This window comes from Scomber japonicus, chromosome 1 (assembly GCF_027409825.1).
Source record: "Scomber japonicus isolate fScoJap1 chromosome 1, fScoJap1.pri, whole genome shotgun sequence".
Taxonomy (NCBI): Eukaryota; Metazoa; Chordata; class Actinopteri; order Scombriformes; family Scombridae; genus Scomber; species Scomber japonicus.
This window is the reverse complement of record NC_070578.1, coordinates 35,951,184-35,970,811: the sequence shown is the minus strand read 5'-3', so window position 1 is coordinate 35,970,811 and position 19,628 is coordinate 35,951,184. Positions and strand designations below refer to the sequence as shown.

The 19,628-nt window shown below is 41.9% G+C and overlaps 1 protein-coding gene across 1 annotated transcript in view; it reads left to right on the top strand.

Annotated features, from left to right (window-relative positions):
• Positions 1–19,628, top strand: part of crtc3 (CREB regulated transcription coactivator 3) — a 94,866-nt gene that overhangs the window by 68,326 nt on the left and 6,912 nt on the right. Inside the window, 4 exon segments of the mRNA XM_053324285.1 lie at positions 8,869–9,089; positions 14,086–14,321; positions 15,447–15,653; positions 17,806–17,889. Coding sequence (XP_053180260.1) covers positions 8,869–9,089; positions 14,086–14,321; positions 15,447–15,653; positions 17,806–17,889 — 748 coding nt within the window.

Sequence of the window (19,628 nt, the reverse complement as noted above, 5' to 3'; positions counted from 1 at the left end):
CCACCTGCAAAATCAATAAAAGCGAGCCCCTCGTGACAGATTGACATAGAGAAACGAAACTTGGTACACATGTTCAACATGTCAAGACGCACCAAAAAGTCTCTTGGACACATACCCTAACACCAACAGGAAGTCGGCCATTTTGAATCAAAATATTGATTTTAATGCAAATTGTGGCATCATATTTGAATGCACTACTCCTAGAGTTTTCTTCCCATCCACTTCAAATTCACACAGAGTCATCTTGAGACATTGGAGATGAAAAGTTATCAAAAGCTTTTTCGTCCGTCATTCCTGGTTGCCGTGGTGACGCGGCGAATTTCGATGCTTCGCCATGAAATTTCAAACCCTCATAACTTGACTCCACATTGTCTGAGCTTTATCAAATTTCAGATGCTTGTTCAGGGTCCTGCTCTGAACACATGTACAGTCTCATATTTAGTGACAGTCATAGCGCCCCCTACTGGCAACAGGAAGTCACTTGCTTCATTCTTTCACTAATTACTCCCATAATCTTCATCCCATCCACTTCAAATTCACACAGGATCATCTTGAGACATTGGAGATGAAAAGTTATCAAAAGGTTTTTCCCTCGTCATTCCTGGTTGCCGTGGTGATGTGGCGAATTTCGATCCTTCGCCATGAAAATTCAAACCCTCATAACTTGACTCCACATGGTCTGAGCTTTTCCAAATTTAATATGCTTGTTCAGTGTCCCAGTCTGAAAAAATGTACAGTCTCATATTTTGTTACAGTCATAGCGCCCCCTACTGGCAACAGGAAGTCACTTGCTTCATTCTTTCACTAATTACTCCCATAATCTTAAGTATTTACACCTGAAATTGACTCAGCTGAGACATGAGACCTTGGTGATGCTACATTCTGCAACTCGTGACCCATCATCAAATACTGTTGCCATGACAACGCATTCAACGCCATGAAATACGATTACACTTTTAAGGGGCAAAGGATGCCTCCACGGTAACGAAACTCAACACACACGTCTGGAGTGGGGTCATTTAACATCCTATATACTTCAATGGGATGGGTGTGACTAAATGGCTCAATAGCGCCCCCTTCAATATTTCAAAATTGAACCTCAGACTTCCCGATTGACATAGAAGAATGAAACTCGGTAGGTTTATGTATCATCTCCAGACGCACAAAAACGCCATTTGGACCCATACCCTAAGTCCAACAGGAAGTCGGCCATCTTGGGAAAAATGCTCAATTTTGGTGAGTGTTTTGGTCATTTCCACGCCTCATATTTGAACGAACTACTCCTAGAGATTTCATCCCATCCACTTCAAATTCACACAGAGTCAGCTTGAGACATTGGAGATGACAAGTTATCAAAAGCTTTTTTATGACTTCTTCCTGTTGGGCGTGGCTGTGCAAACAATTTCGATGCTTCGCCATGAAGCAGGAAGTCCTTATAACTCCTACAGACATTGTCCCGTCTACACCAAATTGATCACGCATGTAGAGGGTCCCGCCCTGAACACATCTATGCATCAATACTGCTTCATATACACAGCGCCACCTACTGGACACAGGAAGTCTGCCTCATATGACAAACATTATCCGATTTACATGAAATTTAGAGGATGTGTTCTCTACATCATACACTGCAACATGACATGTAATTGGTGGGTGATCTCTAGCACCACCTAGTGGACACATGCAATGTGACTTAGCCCCATCACACAGTGTTCATTACAAGCCCCGGTGCCAAGACGTCTACGTGCCCGCTGTGTCTGCTATGTGACTGCAGCATGCACCGACATGCGCGTACAAGGCGGTGCGTGGAGGCGCGAGGGCCCGTTCATCACTGCTTGCAGTTTTAATTAGGGCCCGAGCGCTGACCAGCGCGAAGCCCTATTGTTTTTGCCATGATTATTATTCTTCTTCTTCTCCCAAAACAACGCCCTTTTTGCCCCCCTGAACGTGCGCGAAAAGTCACCAAAGTTTGCACGCAAGCCAGACCCGGCGAAAATTTTGATATTTTATGGTTTGCAGAAATGGGCGTGACAAAATGGCTCTCTAGCGCCCCCTATTGAATATAAAAATGTGAGAGATTGACGTACATGAACGAAATTTGGTATATATATGTATCATGTCCAGACGCACAAAAAAGTCACTGGGGCCCATGACGTCACTCCAACAGGAAGTCGGCCATTTTGAAAAATATGTGCGATTTTGGCGTATTCCACTCCTCGTACTTTAACGAACTAGTCCTCGAGATTTCATCTCATCCACTTCAAATTCACACAGAGTCATCTTGAGACATTGGAGATGAAAAGTTATCAAAAGCTTTTTCGCCGGTCATTCCTGGTTGCCGTGGTGACGCGGCGAATTTCGATGCTTCGCCATGAAATTTCAAACCCTCATAACTTGACTCCACATGGTCTCAGCTTTTCCAAATTTAATATACTTGTTCAGCGTCCTGATCTGAACACATGTACAGTCTCATATTTAGTGACAGTCATAGCGCCCCCTACTGGCAACAGGAAGTCACTTGCGTCATTTGTTCATTAATTACTCCCATAATCTTAAGTATTTCCACCTGAAATTGACTCAGCTGAGACATGAGACCTTGGTGATGCTACATTCTGCAACTCATGACCCATCATCAAATACCGTTGCCATGACAACACATTCAACGCCATGAAAATACGATTACAGTTTTCAGGGGCAAAGGATGCCTCCACGGTAACGAAACTCAACACACACGTCTGGAGTGGGGTCATTTAACATCCTATATACTTCAATGGGATGGGCGTGACTAAACGGCTCAATAGCGCCCCCTTGAATATTTCAAAATTGAACCTCAGCCTTCCCGATTGACGTAGAAGAATGAAACTCGGTAGGTTTATGTATCATCTCCAGACGCACAAAAACGCCATTTGGACCCATACCCTAAGTCCAACAGGAAGTCGGCCATCTTGGGAAAAATGCTCAATTTTGGTGCATTTTTTGGTCATTTCCAGGCCTCATATTTGAACGCACTAGTCCTAGGGATTCCATCCCATCCACTTCAAATTCACACAGAATCATCTTGAGACATTGGAGATGAAAAGTTATCAAAAGCTTTTTTATGACTTCTTCCTGTTGGGCGTGGCTGTGCAAACAATTTCGATTCTTCGCCATGAAGCAGGAAGTCTTTATAACTCCTACAGACATTGTCCTGTCTACACCAAATTGATCACGCATGTAGAGGGTCCCGCCCTGAACACATCTATGCATCAATACTGCGTCAAATACACAGCGCCACCTACTGGACACAGGAAGTCAGCCTCATATGACAAACATTATCCGATTTACATGAAATTTACAGGATGTGTTCTCCACATCATACACTGCAACATGACATGTAATTGGTGGGTGATCTCTAGCCCCACCTAGTGGACACATGCAATGTGACTTAGCCCCATCACCCAGTGTTCATTACAAGCCCCGGTGCCAAGACGTCTACGTGCCCGCTGTGTCTGCCGTGTGACTGCAGCATGCACCGACATGCGCGTACAAGGCGGTGTGTGGGGGCGCGAGGGCCCGTTCATCACTGCTTGCAGTTTTAATTATTATTATTTTTCTTCTCTCACAACGACGGCCTTTTTGCCCCCCTGAACGTGCCGTAAAAGTCACCAAAGTTTGCACACAAGCCAGACCCGGCGAAAATTTCGATATTTTATGGTCTGCACAAATGGGCGTGTCAAAATGGCTCTCTAGCGCCCCCTACAAAATTAATAAAAGCGAGCCCCTCGTGACAGATTGACATAGAGAAACGAAACTTGGTACACATGTTCATCATGTCAAGACGCACCAAAAAGTCTCTTGGACACATACCCTAACACCAACAGGAAGTCGGCCATTTTGAATCAAATATTGATTTTAATGCAAATTGTGGCATCATATTTGAACGCACTACTCCTAGAGATTTCATCCCATCCACTTCAAATTCACACAGAGTCATCTTGAGACATTGGAGATGAAAAGTTATCAAAAGCTTTTTCCCACGTCATTCCTGGTTGCCGTGGTGACGCGGCGAATTTCGATGCTTCGCCATGAAATTTCAAACTCTCATAACTTGACTCCACATGGTCTGAGCTTTTACAAATTTAATATGCTTGTTCAGCGTCCTGGTCTGAACACATGTACAGTCTCATATTTAGTGACAGACATAGCGCCACCTAGTGGCGACAGGAAGTGACTTGCTTCATTTGTTCATTAATTACTCCCATAATCTTAAGTATTTCCACCTGAAATTTACTCAGCTGAGACATAAGACCTTGGTGATACTACATTCTGCAACTCATGACCCATCATCAAATACTGTTGCCATGACAACGCATTCAACGCCATGAAAATACGATTACAGTTTTCAGAGGCAAAGGATTCCTCCACGGTAACGAAACTCAACACACACGTCTGGAGTGCGGTCATTTAACATCCTATATACTTCAATGGGATGGGCGTGACTAAACGGCTCAATAGCGCCCCCTTGAATATTTCAAAATTGAACCTCAGCCTTCCCGATTGACATAGAAGAATGAAATTCGGTAGGTTTATGTATCATCTCCAGGCGCACAAAAACGCCATTTGGACCCATACCCTAAGTCCAACAGGAAGTCGGCCATCTTGGGAAAAATGCTCAATTTTGGTGAATGTTTTGGTCATTTCCACGCATCATATTTGAACGAACTACTCCTAGAGATTTAATCCCATCCACTTCAAATTCACACAGAGTCAGCTTGAGACATTGGAGATGACAAGTTATCAAAAGCTTTTTTATGACTTCTTCCTGTTGGGCGTGGCTGTGCAGACAATTTCGATGCTTCGCCATGAAGCAGGAAGTCCTTATAACTCCTACAGACATTGTCCCGTCTACACCAAATTGATCACACATGTAGAGGGTCCCGCCCTAAACACATCTATGCATCAATACTGTGTCAAATACACAGCGCCACCTACTGGACACAGGAAGTCAGCCTCACATGACAAACATTATCCGATTTACATGAAATTTACAGGATGTGTTCTCCACATCACACACTGCAACATGACATGTAATTGGTGGGTGATCTCTAGCGCCACCTAGTGGACACATGCAATGTGACTTAGCCCCATCACACAACATTCATTACAAGCCCGGGTGCCAAGACGTCTACGTACCCGCTGTGTCTGCATGTGACTGCAGCATGCACCGGCATGCGCGTACAAGGCGGTGCATGGGGGCGCGAGGGCCCGTTCATCACTGCTTGCAGTTTTAATTATTATTATTATTATTATTATTATTTATTATTATTATTACAACCCAAGTATTCACCCAGTGGCAGAAAAATAAATAGGCAAAGAAAGGCAGTTTTATTTATATAAACACATTTCATACACAACGGAAACTCAATGTGCTTTAACATAAAACAAGCATTTAACAGTAAAAAACATAAAAACTTGCAATTAGAGAAATAAAAATAAAACCCAAACATTAAAACATACAATTAACCCCCCTCCAGCCCTCTAATAGTAATAAAAATATTTAAAAATGCAGAAAAATAGGAAGAATAGAGCATTAAATATAAGGTTATAGCATAAAATAATGATTTGATTTGCTTTAAAATCATTAAAAGGACATTAAATTAAAGATTACAATTTTAAACAGGAAGGAATTAAAAAATAGGAAGTAAGGAGAGAAGGAAGGAAGGAAGGAGGGAGGGAGGAAAGGAGGAAGGAAGGTAGGGAGTAAGGAAGGAAGGAAGGAAAGGAGTAAGGAGGGAGGGAGGAAGGAAGGAAGGAGAGAAGGAAGGGATGAAAGAAGGAAAGGAGTAGGGAGGAAAGAAGGAAAGGAGTAAGGAGGGAGGGAGGAAAGGAAGGAAAGGAAAGGAGTAAGGAGGGAGGGAGGAAAGGAGGAAGGAAGGTAGGGAGGAAGGAAAGGAATAAGGAAGGAAAAGAGTAAGGAGGAAGGAAGGAAGGAAGGAAAGGAGTATGGAGGGAGGAAAGGAGGAAGGAAGGTAGGGAGGAAGGAAAGGAATAAGGAAGGAAAAGAGTAAGGAGGAAGGAAGGAAGGAAAGGAGTAAGGAGGGAGGGAGGAAGGAAGTAAGGAGAGAAGGAAGGAAGGAAGGAAGGAAAGGAGTAAGAAGGGAGGGAGGAAGGTAGGGAGTGTTTTATAAACTAACCTATTAACTCAACTCACCCTCTCCTCATCCTCATCCATAAACCTCTCATGTGTTATTGCTTATTTTTAAAATAACTAATTAATATCTTTCCATTTCCATTGTACTTGGATCAGTAAATGTTATTTCACACAAAACATTATCGTTCCGGCTTAATTCCCCCTCCGAAAAAATCAGATACGCTCTTCTTTCTCAAAATAGGATACAGGTGTTTTCCATCGTCGGCGTCAACAGAAACAATGGAATCCTAGAAATGAGATGCCGCACATTCCCGCCTCATCAAACAGGATGTCTGTGTTCCTCTTTTACACCTCGAGCCCCCTCTTTTAAAATAAGAGGAACAGAGGGGTTGTTATGACGATCCGGATTCCAGCGGCATTGTTTAACAGCGGTTTGCGAATGCCATTGTCTTTACCATTGCAGATGACCTCCGGTGTCATGTCACGGTTTACACGGAAACGGATGTCTCCATTTTCTTTTTTCTAACGTCTAATTCCAAAAGCTTTACAGCAGCCGTTTTCCTGTCCCGTGTTTATCAGTAGACGTTGTGGATCATACATGGTTTTAAAGTAGAGCTCGGAGATTAGGGCAAAAATCAAAATCACGATTAACAGCTGCTCATAGTCTTTACACATATGTAAGATAACTGTAAAGTATATCAATTTATAATAAAGTACAATTGAAAAATGTATGTATAATTAGATGAGATGATAATAGATGAATAATTAGGAAATGATAAGAGTAATATTAGAAATAAATAAAAAAAAAATTTAAAATGGAGGGAAAAGAAAGTAAAAAATAATAAGTAGATAATTTGATAATGATATAATAGGGAATTGAAAATGTATGTATGTAAAGATCATGGTTTGGGTTAAAATGGAGGAAGGAAGGAAGGTAGGAGGGAGGGAGAAAGGAGAAGAGGAAGGACGGAGGGAAGGAAAGAAGGAGGGAGGGAGGACAGAAGGAAGGGAGGACAGAGAGAGCAAGGAACGAAAGAGAGAAGGAGGGTGGGAGGAAGGAAAGGAGGGAGGGAGGGAGGAAGGAAGGGAGGAAGAAGGAAGGAAAGGAGGGAGGGAGAAAGGAAAAGAGGAAAGATGGAAAGAAGGACAGAGGAAAAGAAGGAGGGAGCGAGGAAGAAGGAAGGAAAGGAGGGAGGGAGAAAGGAAAAGAGGAAGGATGGAAAGAAGGACAGAAGAAAAGGAGGGATGGAAAGAAGGACAGAGAAAAAGAAGGAGGGAGGAAGGAAGAAGGAAGGAAAGGAGGAAGGAAAGAAGGACAGAAGAAAGGAAGGAAGGAAAGAAGGAGGGAGGGAGGAAGGGAGGACAGAAGGAAGGGAGTAAAGAGAGGAATGAACAAAAGAGAGAAGGAGGGAGGAAGAAAGGAAAAGAGGAAGGAAGCTGTGGTTAATGTCTAGTCTACTTGATCAGAACTATGTAAAGATCATGGTTTGGGTTAAAATGATCACTGGAGAGTTTTCAAATCCCTTTTAAAGATACGCAACCTTTGTTGTCATGGCAACAGTAACAACCACGACTAACTGACATGAGAGACAAGATTAGAGTCCATTAGAGTTTCTAAATGTCGGTTTCGATTAATTTTTCGATTAATTGCCCAGCCCTATTATAAATCATCAGTTAGTGTATGTATATATATATATATATATATATATATATATATATATATATAAATAAAGCTTTACAGTCCTTTTTAAAAACCTTGAGAGAGATGTGATGTTCTTAGAAAGAAGCCTTTTGGCTAAAGTGGAAATAAATGATTGATGAACACACACACACACACACACACACACAGCAGGCGCCGAGCTGCTTTGGCCTCCTTTTTTGTTTCAGGCTTTTTCTTTTTTTCCTGACAGCGAGACACGTGTGTTTGTTTGTGGAGGCAAGCGTTGGTTCATTGTTTTGTGTGCGCAGACAACAATGAGTCACAGTTTGCTGCTCATATGCTGTTAGTGCAGCATATGAGCAGCAATGGAAATTAGAGAAAGAATCCAGTGAATGGAGAGTGGAGGCGGGGGGAGAAAAAAAGGAAAAAAAAGAAGAATAGGAGGCAAGAACAAGTAGATGGGAGTCAAAGAAATGTATTGTTAATTTGAAACAGCAATGACAGCTTATTATAACGAGCCAGTCTTTAATTATGAGTAAGGAGGGAGGGAGGGAGGAAGTAAGGAGAGAAGAAAGGGAGGAAGGAAGGAAAGGAGTAAAGATGAAAAGAGGAAGGAATTTAGGAGAGAAGGAAGGGAGGAAAGGAGGAAAAGAGGAAGGAATTTAGGAGAGAAGGAAGGGAGGAAAGGAGGAAAAGAGGAAGGAAGTCAGGAGAGAAGGAAAGGAAAGGAGGGAAGGAGGAAGGAAGGTAGGGCGGAAGGAAAGGAGGAAGTAAGGAAGGAAAGGAGGGAGGAAGGAAGGAAAGAAAGAAGCAAGGAAGGATGGAGGAAGGAAGGAAGGTATGGAGTAAGGAGGGAAGGTAAGGAGTAAGAGGGGAGGGAGGGAGGAAGGAAAGGAGGAAGGAGGAAGGAAGGAAAGGAATAAGGAAGGAAAGCAGTAAGGAGGGAGGCAGGAAGGAAAGGGGGGAGGAAGGAAGGAAAGAAAGAAGCAAGGAAGGATGGAAGGAAAGGAGGAAGGAAGGAAGGAAAGGAAGTGTTGTTCCTGTTGAGTTAACCCAGGTTGTTTTTCTCTCTCTGTAGCATATTCCCGTCTCCGGAGCAGAACCCCAGTCTGTCTCACTACCAGAGCTCGTTAAATACCGGCGGCTCACTGCCCGACCTCAGCAACCTGCACTTCCCCTCCCCCCTCTCCACACCGCTGGACCCAGAGGACAACGGAGGGTACCCCAATCTCAGCGGGGGCAGCAGCACCGGGAACCTGCCGGCCGCCATGATGCACCTCGGCATCGGAAACTCACAGGGTGAGTGGAGCAGTTTGTGTTTTTGGTTCGATACCCGTTAAATATACAGAACAATTAGATCTCATGTGGGCCGGACCATTAAAAAGATGGAAGGAAGGAAGGAAGGAACGAACGAAAAGAAGACAGGAAGGAAAGATGGAAGGGAGGGAGGTAAGGAAGAAAGGAAGGGTGGACAGAAGGAAGAAAGGGAGGAGGGAAAGATGGAAGGTAGGAGGGAAGAAAAGAGGAAAGGAAGGAAGGAATGGAAAGAAAGGAAGGAAGGAAAGATGGAAGGTAGGTGGGAGGGGAGACAGGAAGGAAAGACAGAATGAAGAAAGGGAGAAAGAAAGGAGGTAAGGACAGATGGAATGAAGAAAAGAGGGAAGGAAGAATGAAAGGAAGGAAGGAACGAAAAGAAGAAAGGAAGGAAGGAAAGATGGAAGGTAGGAGGGAGGGAAGACAGGAAAGGCGGACAGAATGAAGGAAGGAAGAATGAAAGGGGGTAAGGACAGGAGAAAGAAAGGGAGGAAAGATAGAAGGAAGAAAGGAAAATAAGACATGCAGGAAAAGCAGCCAGAGTGGACCCCTCGGCGGGCCGCTTCTGGCCCACGGGCCGCATGTTTGACATCCCTTGTTATATATTAAGAAGGTTTGTTTTATCATGATAATCATATTATAACACCATAGTTAATCATTCAGTTGAGAATTGCAACTAAAATTCATCTAATTATAGGCCTGGCACAATAATTACATCATCAACTTATCGTATATTAGTTTTATTTGCACATAAAGAATAATACCGTTTATTGCTATTATTACTGAGACGATATATATCATCCAACTAAATAGTCAAAGTGCATTAAAAAACACTAACAGTATTATCCATTATTAACATTGTGTATTATAATCTTCACTAATTATAACCAATCATGTCTGTTGTTAAAGTCCAGATAGTAAACTTTTTAATCAATGAAACTTCATTTGTGTAGCATATTTCACACATAGTAACGTAACACAAAGTAAAATGACTCAATAAAAACAGGAAGTGAGGAAACTCTATCATTACTCCACGAATCTGCAGTGAGGAAACACCAGAGGTAGGGTTGAAAAAGTACAAATTCACAATAACCAAAGAGTAATAAAGAGTAATAAAGCCTCGTGCTTAGAGTGTCGGGCCGATTTCTTATAACACAGATTTGAATGATGCAACTGATCCAACCATGACGAGCCGAGTCCGTCAGTTTTAATGTGTTGACAGCCTGGAGACAAACAGCAGAGTCATGACAGGAAATAAAGGAATGAGAAGAGTCCTTAGCCAGAAATCAAAGTAGTGGATGTTTCTCAATATGTGAAACTCGGACACGTCATAAAGGACCAGAGCAGTTTGTCATCGTTGTAATCGTTCATCCTCTTCATCCTGTCTATTAAAAAGGGAGGGAGGGAGGAAAGGAGTAAGGAGGGAGGGAGGAGGGAAAGGAGTAAGGAGGGAGGAAGGAAGGAAGGTAGGGAGTAAGGAGAGAGGGAGGAAAGGAGGGAGGGAGGGAAGAAGGAAAGGAGTAAGGAGGGGAGGGAGGAAGGAAAGGAGTAAGGAGGGAGGGAGGAAGGAAGGAAAGGAGTAAGGAGGGAGGGAGGAAGGAAGGAAAGGAGTAAGGAGGGAGGGAGGAGGGAAAGGAATAAGGAAGGAAAGGAGGAAGGAAGGAAAGCGGGAGAAAGAGGAAGGAAGGAAGGAAAGGAGTAAGGAGGGAGTAAGGAAAGGAGGAAGGAAGGAAGGAAAGGGGGGAGGAAGGAAGAAAGAAAGAAGCAAGGAAGGATGGAACGAAGTGAGGAAAGAAGTATAGAAGAAGGGGAAGAACAAAGGAAAAATTAAAGAAAGAGGGAGGAAGGAAGGAAGGAAGGAAGGAAGGAACAGTCAAAAGAGACGGGGTCAGTTTGACCCGTTAAAAGTTTATCTGAAGCTTATCTAAAAGTTCAGCCGTCCATATTCGTCAAATTATATTAATATCCTTGAAAGTCTCTTTAGTGCCAAACTCTCTTTTTCTTTCTCTCTATTTTTTTTCTTCTTCTTCTCTTTATTAAATTTACGACGCTTCCCGAGCAGCTCAACAGAGAGACGCTGTGTTGTCTTTTAGGGAGTTTTTCTTTACTGGAATGAAATCTCTAAGGACAGAGGATGTTGTGTTGCACTACAGTTTTTTTAAAAGCCCCCCTGAGGCAATTTAGTAATTTCTGATATTGGGCAATAAAAAAAAAAATATAAAAAAATAAATAAATATAAAAGAATCTCTGACTCGACTCAACAAACATGGAGAAGGAATTTTAAGCTGCAGCTTTTGGACTCAGACAGACTTATATTATGTTCAGATAAACTTTCAAGTGCTCAAAAGTTCTCAAAACAAGAGCGATGGATGAAGACAGGTTTGATAAATTATAAACCCGCCCCCTCCCTCATTATGACATCATCAGTCTCTAGGGATACGTGACATCACACAGTTCTATTCCAACTTCTCTTTACTAACTGTAATTTCTCTCAAAACCCTTTTTTCCTCCAGATGTGGTCTTTTTCTTTTTTTCTTTCTCTATGTCTCTTCCCGTTATTGCAAAACTTGAGTCCACCTTTTTAAATTTTAAATTCCTCCTTTCCTTCTGTGTTTTACTAACTGGCATGTTGATTTTGAAATCACATTCACCTCGAGTTCTGCACTGATGGGGGTTTTTTTATCGATTTTTTAATAACTTAATATTTTATTTCTGAATTTATTTCTGAATTTTATATTTTATTTTATTTCTTTTATTATTTTAATTTAATTATTTTAATTTTATTGTATATTTTTCTTTTTTTAATTTTATTTAATTTTATTATTTATGTTTTTTTATATCTATTTTACTAACTTAATATTAAATTCCTCCGGTTTGCTGATTTTATGACAGTAGATGCATTGTTAGTTTTTTCATTATTTATTTTATTTGATTATTTTTGTTTTATTTTATATTTGCATTATTTTTATCTTATTTATTTATTATGTTTTTTTTGTTTTACTAACTTTTTAACATTTGATATATTATTTGTTTTATTATTATTTTTATTTTATTATTTTTATTTATTTTATATTTTTATTTTTATTGTTTTTGTTTTATTTTATATTTGTATTATTTAATCTTATTTATTATTTATTTATTTATTTTATATTTTAATTTTTATTATTTTATTCTATTTTATTATTTGGTTGTTTTTGTTGTTTTATTTATTGTAGTAACATCAAATTAAATTCCTCCGGTTTTCTGATTTTGATTTTGAACACTTGATGCATCATTCTTTATTTATTTTATTATTTTTATTACTTTTTTTATTACATTTATTATAAGTATTAAGTTGCCTGTTTTTACTGTTTTAATACTTTCACTTGTCTAACAACACAGCTCCATTAATATACTATTTTCACATTCACCATATTCCCCTTCTTTGTCTCTTATTACCGCAAACTTTCTGTATGTCAGTAGGAAATGCGTCATAATCTTTTAAGTAATCTGCTCTTTTCTTTCGTTCAGTAATCTTAAAGTCTTAAAGTTTTCAGCTTCAGACTCTCAGCTGCAGAGTTTCAAACTTTCTCCAAAACATTACAGCTACAGTAACTCATTGAATGATCTCTCTGTCTTCAGCTTCCTCCGTCCTGATCTGATCACACCCACCGCTGCTGTGTGTGTGTGTGTGTGTGTGTGTGTGTGTGTGTGTGTGTGTGTGTGTGTGTGTGTGTGTCAGTCTGTGTGTGTGTGTGTGTGTGTTGTCGGGCTCTCATGTCGGACACAGTTCAGCCTGGCCGAGCACCAAAGTGACACAGGAACTTTGACCCCTGTTCTGGCTCACTACAATCAGCTCTTTTTTTTTCTTTTTCTTTTTTCCCTCACTTTCTCTCTGTCCTCTCATTTTCCCCTCCGCTCTCTCTGCTCTGCATCTTTCTCTCTCCCGCCACAGTCGCACAATAAAGTCCAGTGTTTTTTTCGGGGCGGGGGGGGGGGGGGGGGGGGCTGGAGAGCATGCTGACCCTGTCTGTTTTGACTGTTTCATTCCTTCCTTCCTTCCTTCTTTCCTTCCTTCCATCCTTCTCTCTTTCTTTTCTTCCTCTCTCTTTCCTGCCTTCCTTCTGTCCTTCCTTTCCTTCCTTCCTTCTGTCCTTCCTTCCTCTCTCCTTCTTTCCTACCTTCCTCCCTTCCTTCTTTCCTCTGTCCTTCCTTCCTCTCTCCTTCTTTCCTACCTTCCTCCCTTCCTTCTTTCCTCTGTCCTTCTTTCCTTCCTTCCTCTTTTCCTTTCTCACTCCCTCCATCCTTCTTGCATGCTGACCCCGTCTGTTTTGGCTGTTCCTTCTTTCCTTCCTTCCATCCTTCTCTCTTTCTTTTCTTCCTCTCTTTCCTGCCTTCTTTCTGTCCTTCCTTTCCTTCCTTCCTTCCTTCCTTATGTCCTTCCTTCCTCCCTCCTTCTTTCCTACTTTCCCTCCTTCCTTCCTTCCTTCCTTCCTTCCCCCCTTCTTTCCTTCCTTCTATGTCTTTCCTCCCCCTTCCTTCCTCCCTCCTTCTGTCCTTCCTTCCTCCTTACCTTCCTTCCTTCCTTCTGTCCTTCCTTCGTTCCGTCTGTCTTTCCTCCCTCCTTCCTTCCTCTTTTCCTTTCTCCCTCCCTCCATCCTTCTTTCCTCCCTCTTTCCTACATTCCTTCCTTCCTTCCTTCTCTGCTCTGCATCTTTCTCTGCCGCCAAAGTCGCACAATAAAGTCCAGTGTTTTTTTCGAGGGGTTGGGGTTTGGGGGGGGGGGGGGGGTGAACTGGAGAGCATGCTGGAAAATTGAGTACATAATACTTCATAACTTCCACATGTTCTCCTTCAGTTTCTAACAGCTCGTATCTGTTCATATATGTCTAATTGTAATATTACAGTCATGCTCGGATGCTTTTTTTTAAATATATATATTATCTTTACCCCCCACCCCCCCCTCCTCCCCCTCCCCCTCCTCCTCCTCCTCCCTTTGCAGGTCTCTCCTCCTCTCTGAGCAACCCTTCAATCCAGGCGTCCCTTAATAACTGCCAACTGCAGTCATCGCTCAGCAATCCCTCCATCAACTCGTCCCTGCGCATGTCCAGTAACTCTCCACGGAGACGGCCAGCTCCCATCAGCCCCCTCACCTTGTCTCCCGGTGCCGAGCAGCGTAGAGGTCTGGCCAAGCAGCTGTCTCCCACCATGTCCCCCTCGCTGTCCCCCATCACACAGGTACACACACACACACATTATGTACTGGGGTTTTTTTGTGTCCAGGTGTTAAAATGTGAAAATAAACGTATGAATAAGTTGCACACATTCTTTTTTTGTGGACCCAGCATCAAATTTCTGCTTTTAATCCATTTAGAGAGAATATATTAGAGGATTATGGTAAAACTGTCTAAGTGGTGTAACCATAAAAACTTTGTACCAAATAATTCAACTTGCTTAAAAACAGTAAATAGTCAATAAAACAGCATATCAACTAGTTTGGCATGATCTTACATTATACCTTTTATATTAAATAAAGCTAATGGAATACTATTGTTCTAAATATTACATTTAATCTGGGTAACCATGGAGACCAGGAAACATTTACAGTCATTATTAGTATAAGTCCACTTTAATACACTGTAGGTGATAAAATATTCAATATCTATCATTCTTTTGCGGTTACACCATTTGACATTTTCAGGAGCATTCAGTCTTACTTTTGGTAAATAATGCTTCAAATGTCATTTCAAATGATATAAAACCAACAAAAATATAAAAAGTACATTTGAACAAACCTGATGCTGCTTTTAAAACTATTTTTTTAAATATTTTTGAATTGCTCGTCTTGCCATCCCTAATCTGTCACTGACCCATAAACACACTGTTAAAATGTGTTATTTATGTCGCTGTAAAACTGAATTTATAAGTATAGGAAACACTTGTAGGTTTTGTCATATGTGATTAACAAAAATACTTTTATTTTGTTAACATTTCCATTTATTGCAATAAACAAACTAACTAACATTTCAGAATAAAAGAACCTCTTCTGTCAAAAAAAATGCTGAATCAAAAAAAAATAAAAACTTGTGTAACTCGAGGAAATGTACAATAACATAAGAGAAAAATCCAACCTCAGAGTAAAAATCCCCTCCAGTGCAAAAACACACAAACACACACACACACACACACACACACACACACTGGTGCTTTTGTGTGTTTTTTTTTGATTGGGTGAACATTTTTATGTAATGACAGAAAATTCAGAATGAATCAACTTCAAAGTGCCAAAGTCTCCATTTTTTTTTTTAAACTCACAGTCAGTCTTTAGTGACTCCTGCTGGCTTTTCTCCGTCCGTGTTATAGGGAGTTGCTTTGGATACCAGCAACATGCCAAGGGAGCCGCCCCCGCCCTATCCGCTCTACCAACAGTCCCAGCATGCAGTGGACCAGGGCCGACAGTGCCAGCAGCACCACCAGCAGCACCAGCAGCACCACCAGCAGCAGCAGCAGCAGCAGCAGCAGCCGGTTTCTCCTCTTCAGAGCATCCAGCTGGACTTCAACGCCAGCCAAGTAAGAGCCAGGAAGATGTGGTCTATGACAGGGGTGTCAAACATGCAGCCCGTGGGCCAGAACCGGCCCGCCAAGAGGTCCAAGCCGGCCCAGTTTCCTTCTTCTTCTTCTTCTCCTTCCTTCTGTCTGTCCATCCTACTTTTCTTTCTCCCTTCCTCCTTGTCTTCTTTTCCTTCCTTCCTTCCTTTCTTCTTTTTATTCCTTCCTTCCTTCCTTCCTTCCTTCCTTCCTTCCTTCCTTCAGTCTATCCGTCCTTCCTTCCTTCCTTCAGTCTATCCTTCCTACCTTTCTTCCTTCAGTCTATCCTTCCTACCTTTCTTCTTCCCTTCCTCCTTGTCTTCTTTACCTTCGTACCTTCCTTCCTTCTTTTTATTCCTTCCTACCTTCCTTCCTTCCTTCCTACCTTTCTTCCTCCCTGTCTTCTCTTCCATCCTTCCTTCCTTCTTTCCTTTCATCTGTCTTCCTTTCCTTCTTTCCTTCCTTCCTTCTTTCCTTTCATCTGTCTTCCCTTCCTTCATTCCTTCCTTCCTTACTTCTTGTCTTCTCTTCCTTCCATCTGTCCTTCTTTCCTTCCTTCCTTCAGTCTATCCTTCCTACCTTTCTTCCTTCTTTCCTTTCATCTGTCTTCCCTTCCTTCTTTCCTTCCTTTCTTCTTTTCCTTCCTTCCTTCCTTCCTTCCTTTCTTCTTTTTATTCCTTCCTTCCTTACTTCCTTCCTTCCTTCCTTCCTTCCTTCAGTCTATCCGTCCTACCTTTCTTCCTCCCCGTCTTCTCTTCCATCCTTTCTTCCTTCTTTCCTTTCATCTGTCTTCCCTTCCTTCATTCCTTCATTCCTTCCTTCCTTCCTTCCTTACTTCTTGTCTTCTCTTCCTTCCATCTGTCCTTCCTCCCTTTCTTCCTTCCATCTTTCCTTCCTGTATTCTCTTCCTTCTCTCTCTCCTTCTTTTCCTTCCGTCCTTCCTTCCTTTTAATGGTCCGGCCCACATGAGATCAAATTGGGCTGTATGTGGCCCTTGAATGAAAATTAGTTTGACACCCCTGATCTATGTCTCACACACACACACACACACACACACACACATACACACACACACACACACACACACACACACACACACACACACACACACATTGTTGTTTTTGTCTCCCTGCAGAGCTGAAATTAGTACAGAAGATTAGATTCAACGCTGTAATTCTGTTAGCTCACATCAAACTGGAGCAATCAGATTTAACATTGCGGTTGTTTTTCCTGCTAAATAAACCCAAACAACAGATATAAATAACTCCTTAATGTTAAAAATAAAGATATTAATACCTACATTAAACTATTAAACTACAGTTATGTATCAGTTGTTCAGGGCAGTGAAGTGTAATAGGTAGATAAACTGGCTGTTGTGCTATTTTCTAAGGTTATAATTTGATTTTAGTTATATTTAAATCATTATCTTCTTCTTCTTCTAATTCTTCTTCTTCTTCTTCTTCTTCTTCTCCTTCTCCTTCTCCTCCTCCTTCTCCTTCTCCTTCTAATTCTTCTTCTTCTTCTTCTCCTTCTTCTCCTTCTTCTTCTCCTTCTAATTCTAATTCTAATTCTTCTTCTTCTTCTCCTCCTTCTTCTTCTCCTTCTTCTCCTTCTTCTCCTTCTTCTTCTCCTTCTAATTCTAATTCTAATTATTCTTCTTCTCCTCCTTCTTCTTCTCCTTCTTCTCCTTCTTCTTCTCCTTCTAATTCTAATTCTTCTTCTTCTTCTCCTCCTTCTTCTTATTATTCTCCTTCTTCTTCTTCTCCTCCTCCTCCTTCTTCTCCTTCTCCTTCTCCTTCTCCTTCTTCTAATTCTTCTGCTCCTTCTTCTTCTTCTTCTTCTTCTTCTTCTCCTTCTTCTTCTCCTTCTTCTTCTTCTTCTTCTTCTACTGCTTCTTCTTCTTCTTCTTCTTCTTCTTCTTCTTCTTCTTCTTCTTCTTCTTCTAATTCTAATTCTAATTCTTCTTCTTCTCCTTCTTCTTCTTCTTCTTCTTCTACTGCTTCTTCTTCTTCTCCTTCTCCTTCTCCTTCTCCTTCTCCTTCTCCTTCTCCTTCTCCTTCTCCTTCTCCTTCTTCTTCTTCTAATTCTAATTCTAATTCTAATTCTAATTCTTCTTCTTCTTCTTCCTTGACAGCACAACAACATGGCGACGCTCTTCAACGACCCTTTCATGGAGCAACAGTTCTCCAATCGTCAGAGCAAGGCCCAGGCCTATCAGGTACACACACACACACACACACACACACACACACACACACACACACACACATCCGTACACACACACCAACACAAAGCAGCACTCCCTGCTACCTTCCTTCCTCCCTCCTTTCCTTCCTTCTTTCCTTCCTTACTTCCTCCCTTCCTTCTTCCTTCCTTCCTCCCTTCCTTCCTTCCTTCTTTCCTTCCTTCTTTCCTTCCTTCCTTCTTTCCTCCCTTCCTTCTTTCCTTCCTCCTCCCTCCCTTCCTTCCTTCTTTCCTTCCTCCCTTCCTCCTTTCCTTCCTTCCTTCCTCCCTTCCTTCTTTCTTTCCTTCCTTCTTTCCTCCCTTCCTTCTTTCCTTCCTCCCTCCCTCCCTCCTTCCTTCTCCCTCTCTTCTTTCCTTCTTTCCTTCCTCCCTTCCTTCTTTCCTTCCTTCTTTCTGTTATGGTTTTTTGATCCATGGAGGTTTGATATGTGTAAACCTTTCCTCTAATCGAGAAAATAGATTTAAAAATCAGCAGCATTATCACAATGTAAAGTCTGTGGGCCGAGTAGGAACTCATAAAACACTACAGAGCTTATTTAATGGTCCAAATAATGTGGAAGCAAACCTGGAAACTAGAAACTTCTTGCTCTGATATCCATATATGGTCTGACATCCTGCCCCTTGAACACATCCATTAGGAGTAAACACCACTGATTAGCACCACAACTAGTTTTGCAACAACAACAACAGCGGCGGCGGCTCAGTCTGCTGACTCACCGACCCTTTTAAAACCACCAGCCTTAATCAGCAAGTGGCTCCTGGTGCACACATGTCAGCCATGCGGAGGGAGGGAGGGAGGGAGAGAGGGAGGGAGGGAGGGAGGGAGGGAGGGAGGGAGGGAAGGAGGGAGGGAAGAAAAGTAAAAAAAACCAAAACACCTTAATTCACCCTTAACAGAAAACACACATGTTAACCCTCCTGTTGTCCTTGAGTCAAGGAAGGAAGGGAGGGAGGGAGGGAGGAGGGAGGGAGGAAAGAAGGAAAGGAGGGAGGAAGGAGGGAGGGAGGAGGGAGGGAGGAAAGAAGGAAAGGAGGGAGGGAGGAGGGAGGAAAGAAGGAGGAAGGAAAGGACGGAAGGAAGAAGGAAGGAAAGGAGCGAGGGAGGGTGGAAAGAAGGAAGGAGGGAGGAAAGAAAGAGAGAAGGAGGGAAGGAAAGGAAAGAAAGAAGGAAAAAGGAGTGAGGAAGGGAGGGTGGAAAGAAGAAAGGAGGTAGGAAAGAAAGAGAGAAGGAGGTAAAGAAGGAAAGGAGGAAAGAAAGGAGGGAGGAAGGAAGGAGGGAGGAAAGAAAGATAGAAGGAGGTAAGGAAGGAAAGGAGGGAGGAAAGAGAAAAGGAGGGAAGGAAGGAAAGCAGGGAAGGAGGAAGGAAAGGAGGGAGGAAAGAAAGATAAGGAAAGGAGGGAGGAAGGAAAGGAGAGAGGAAAGAAGAAAGGAAAAGAGGGAGGAAGGAAGAAGGAAAGGAGGGAGGAAAGAAGGAAAGAGGGAACAGTCAAAACAGACGGGGTCAATTTGACCCGGGAGGACGACACACAAGGGTTAAAGTGAGAAAGAGAAACTTTTAAACTCTTCTTCACGACGTCATTTAAACCAAATAAACAGTTTATAAACTAAAAGGGAGGAAATCAAGATGAGGCCAAAAAGTCTGATTACTCATTAATTTATAATGTAATAAATAAAGTTATTGTGTCCGCATCGTTTGTTTCTAATAATCAAAT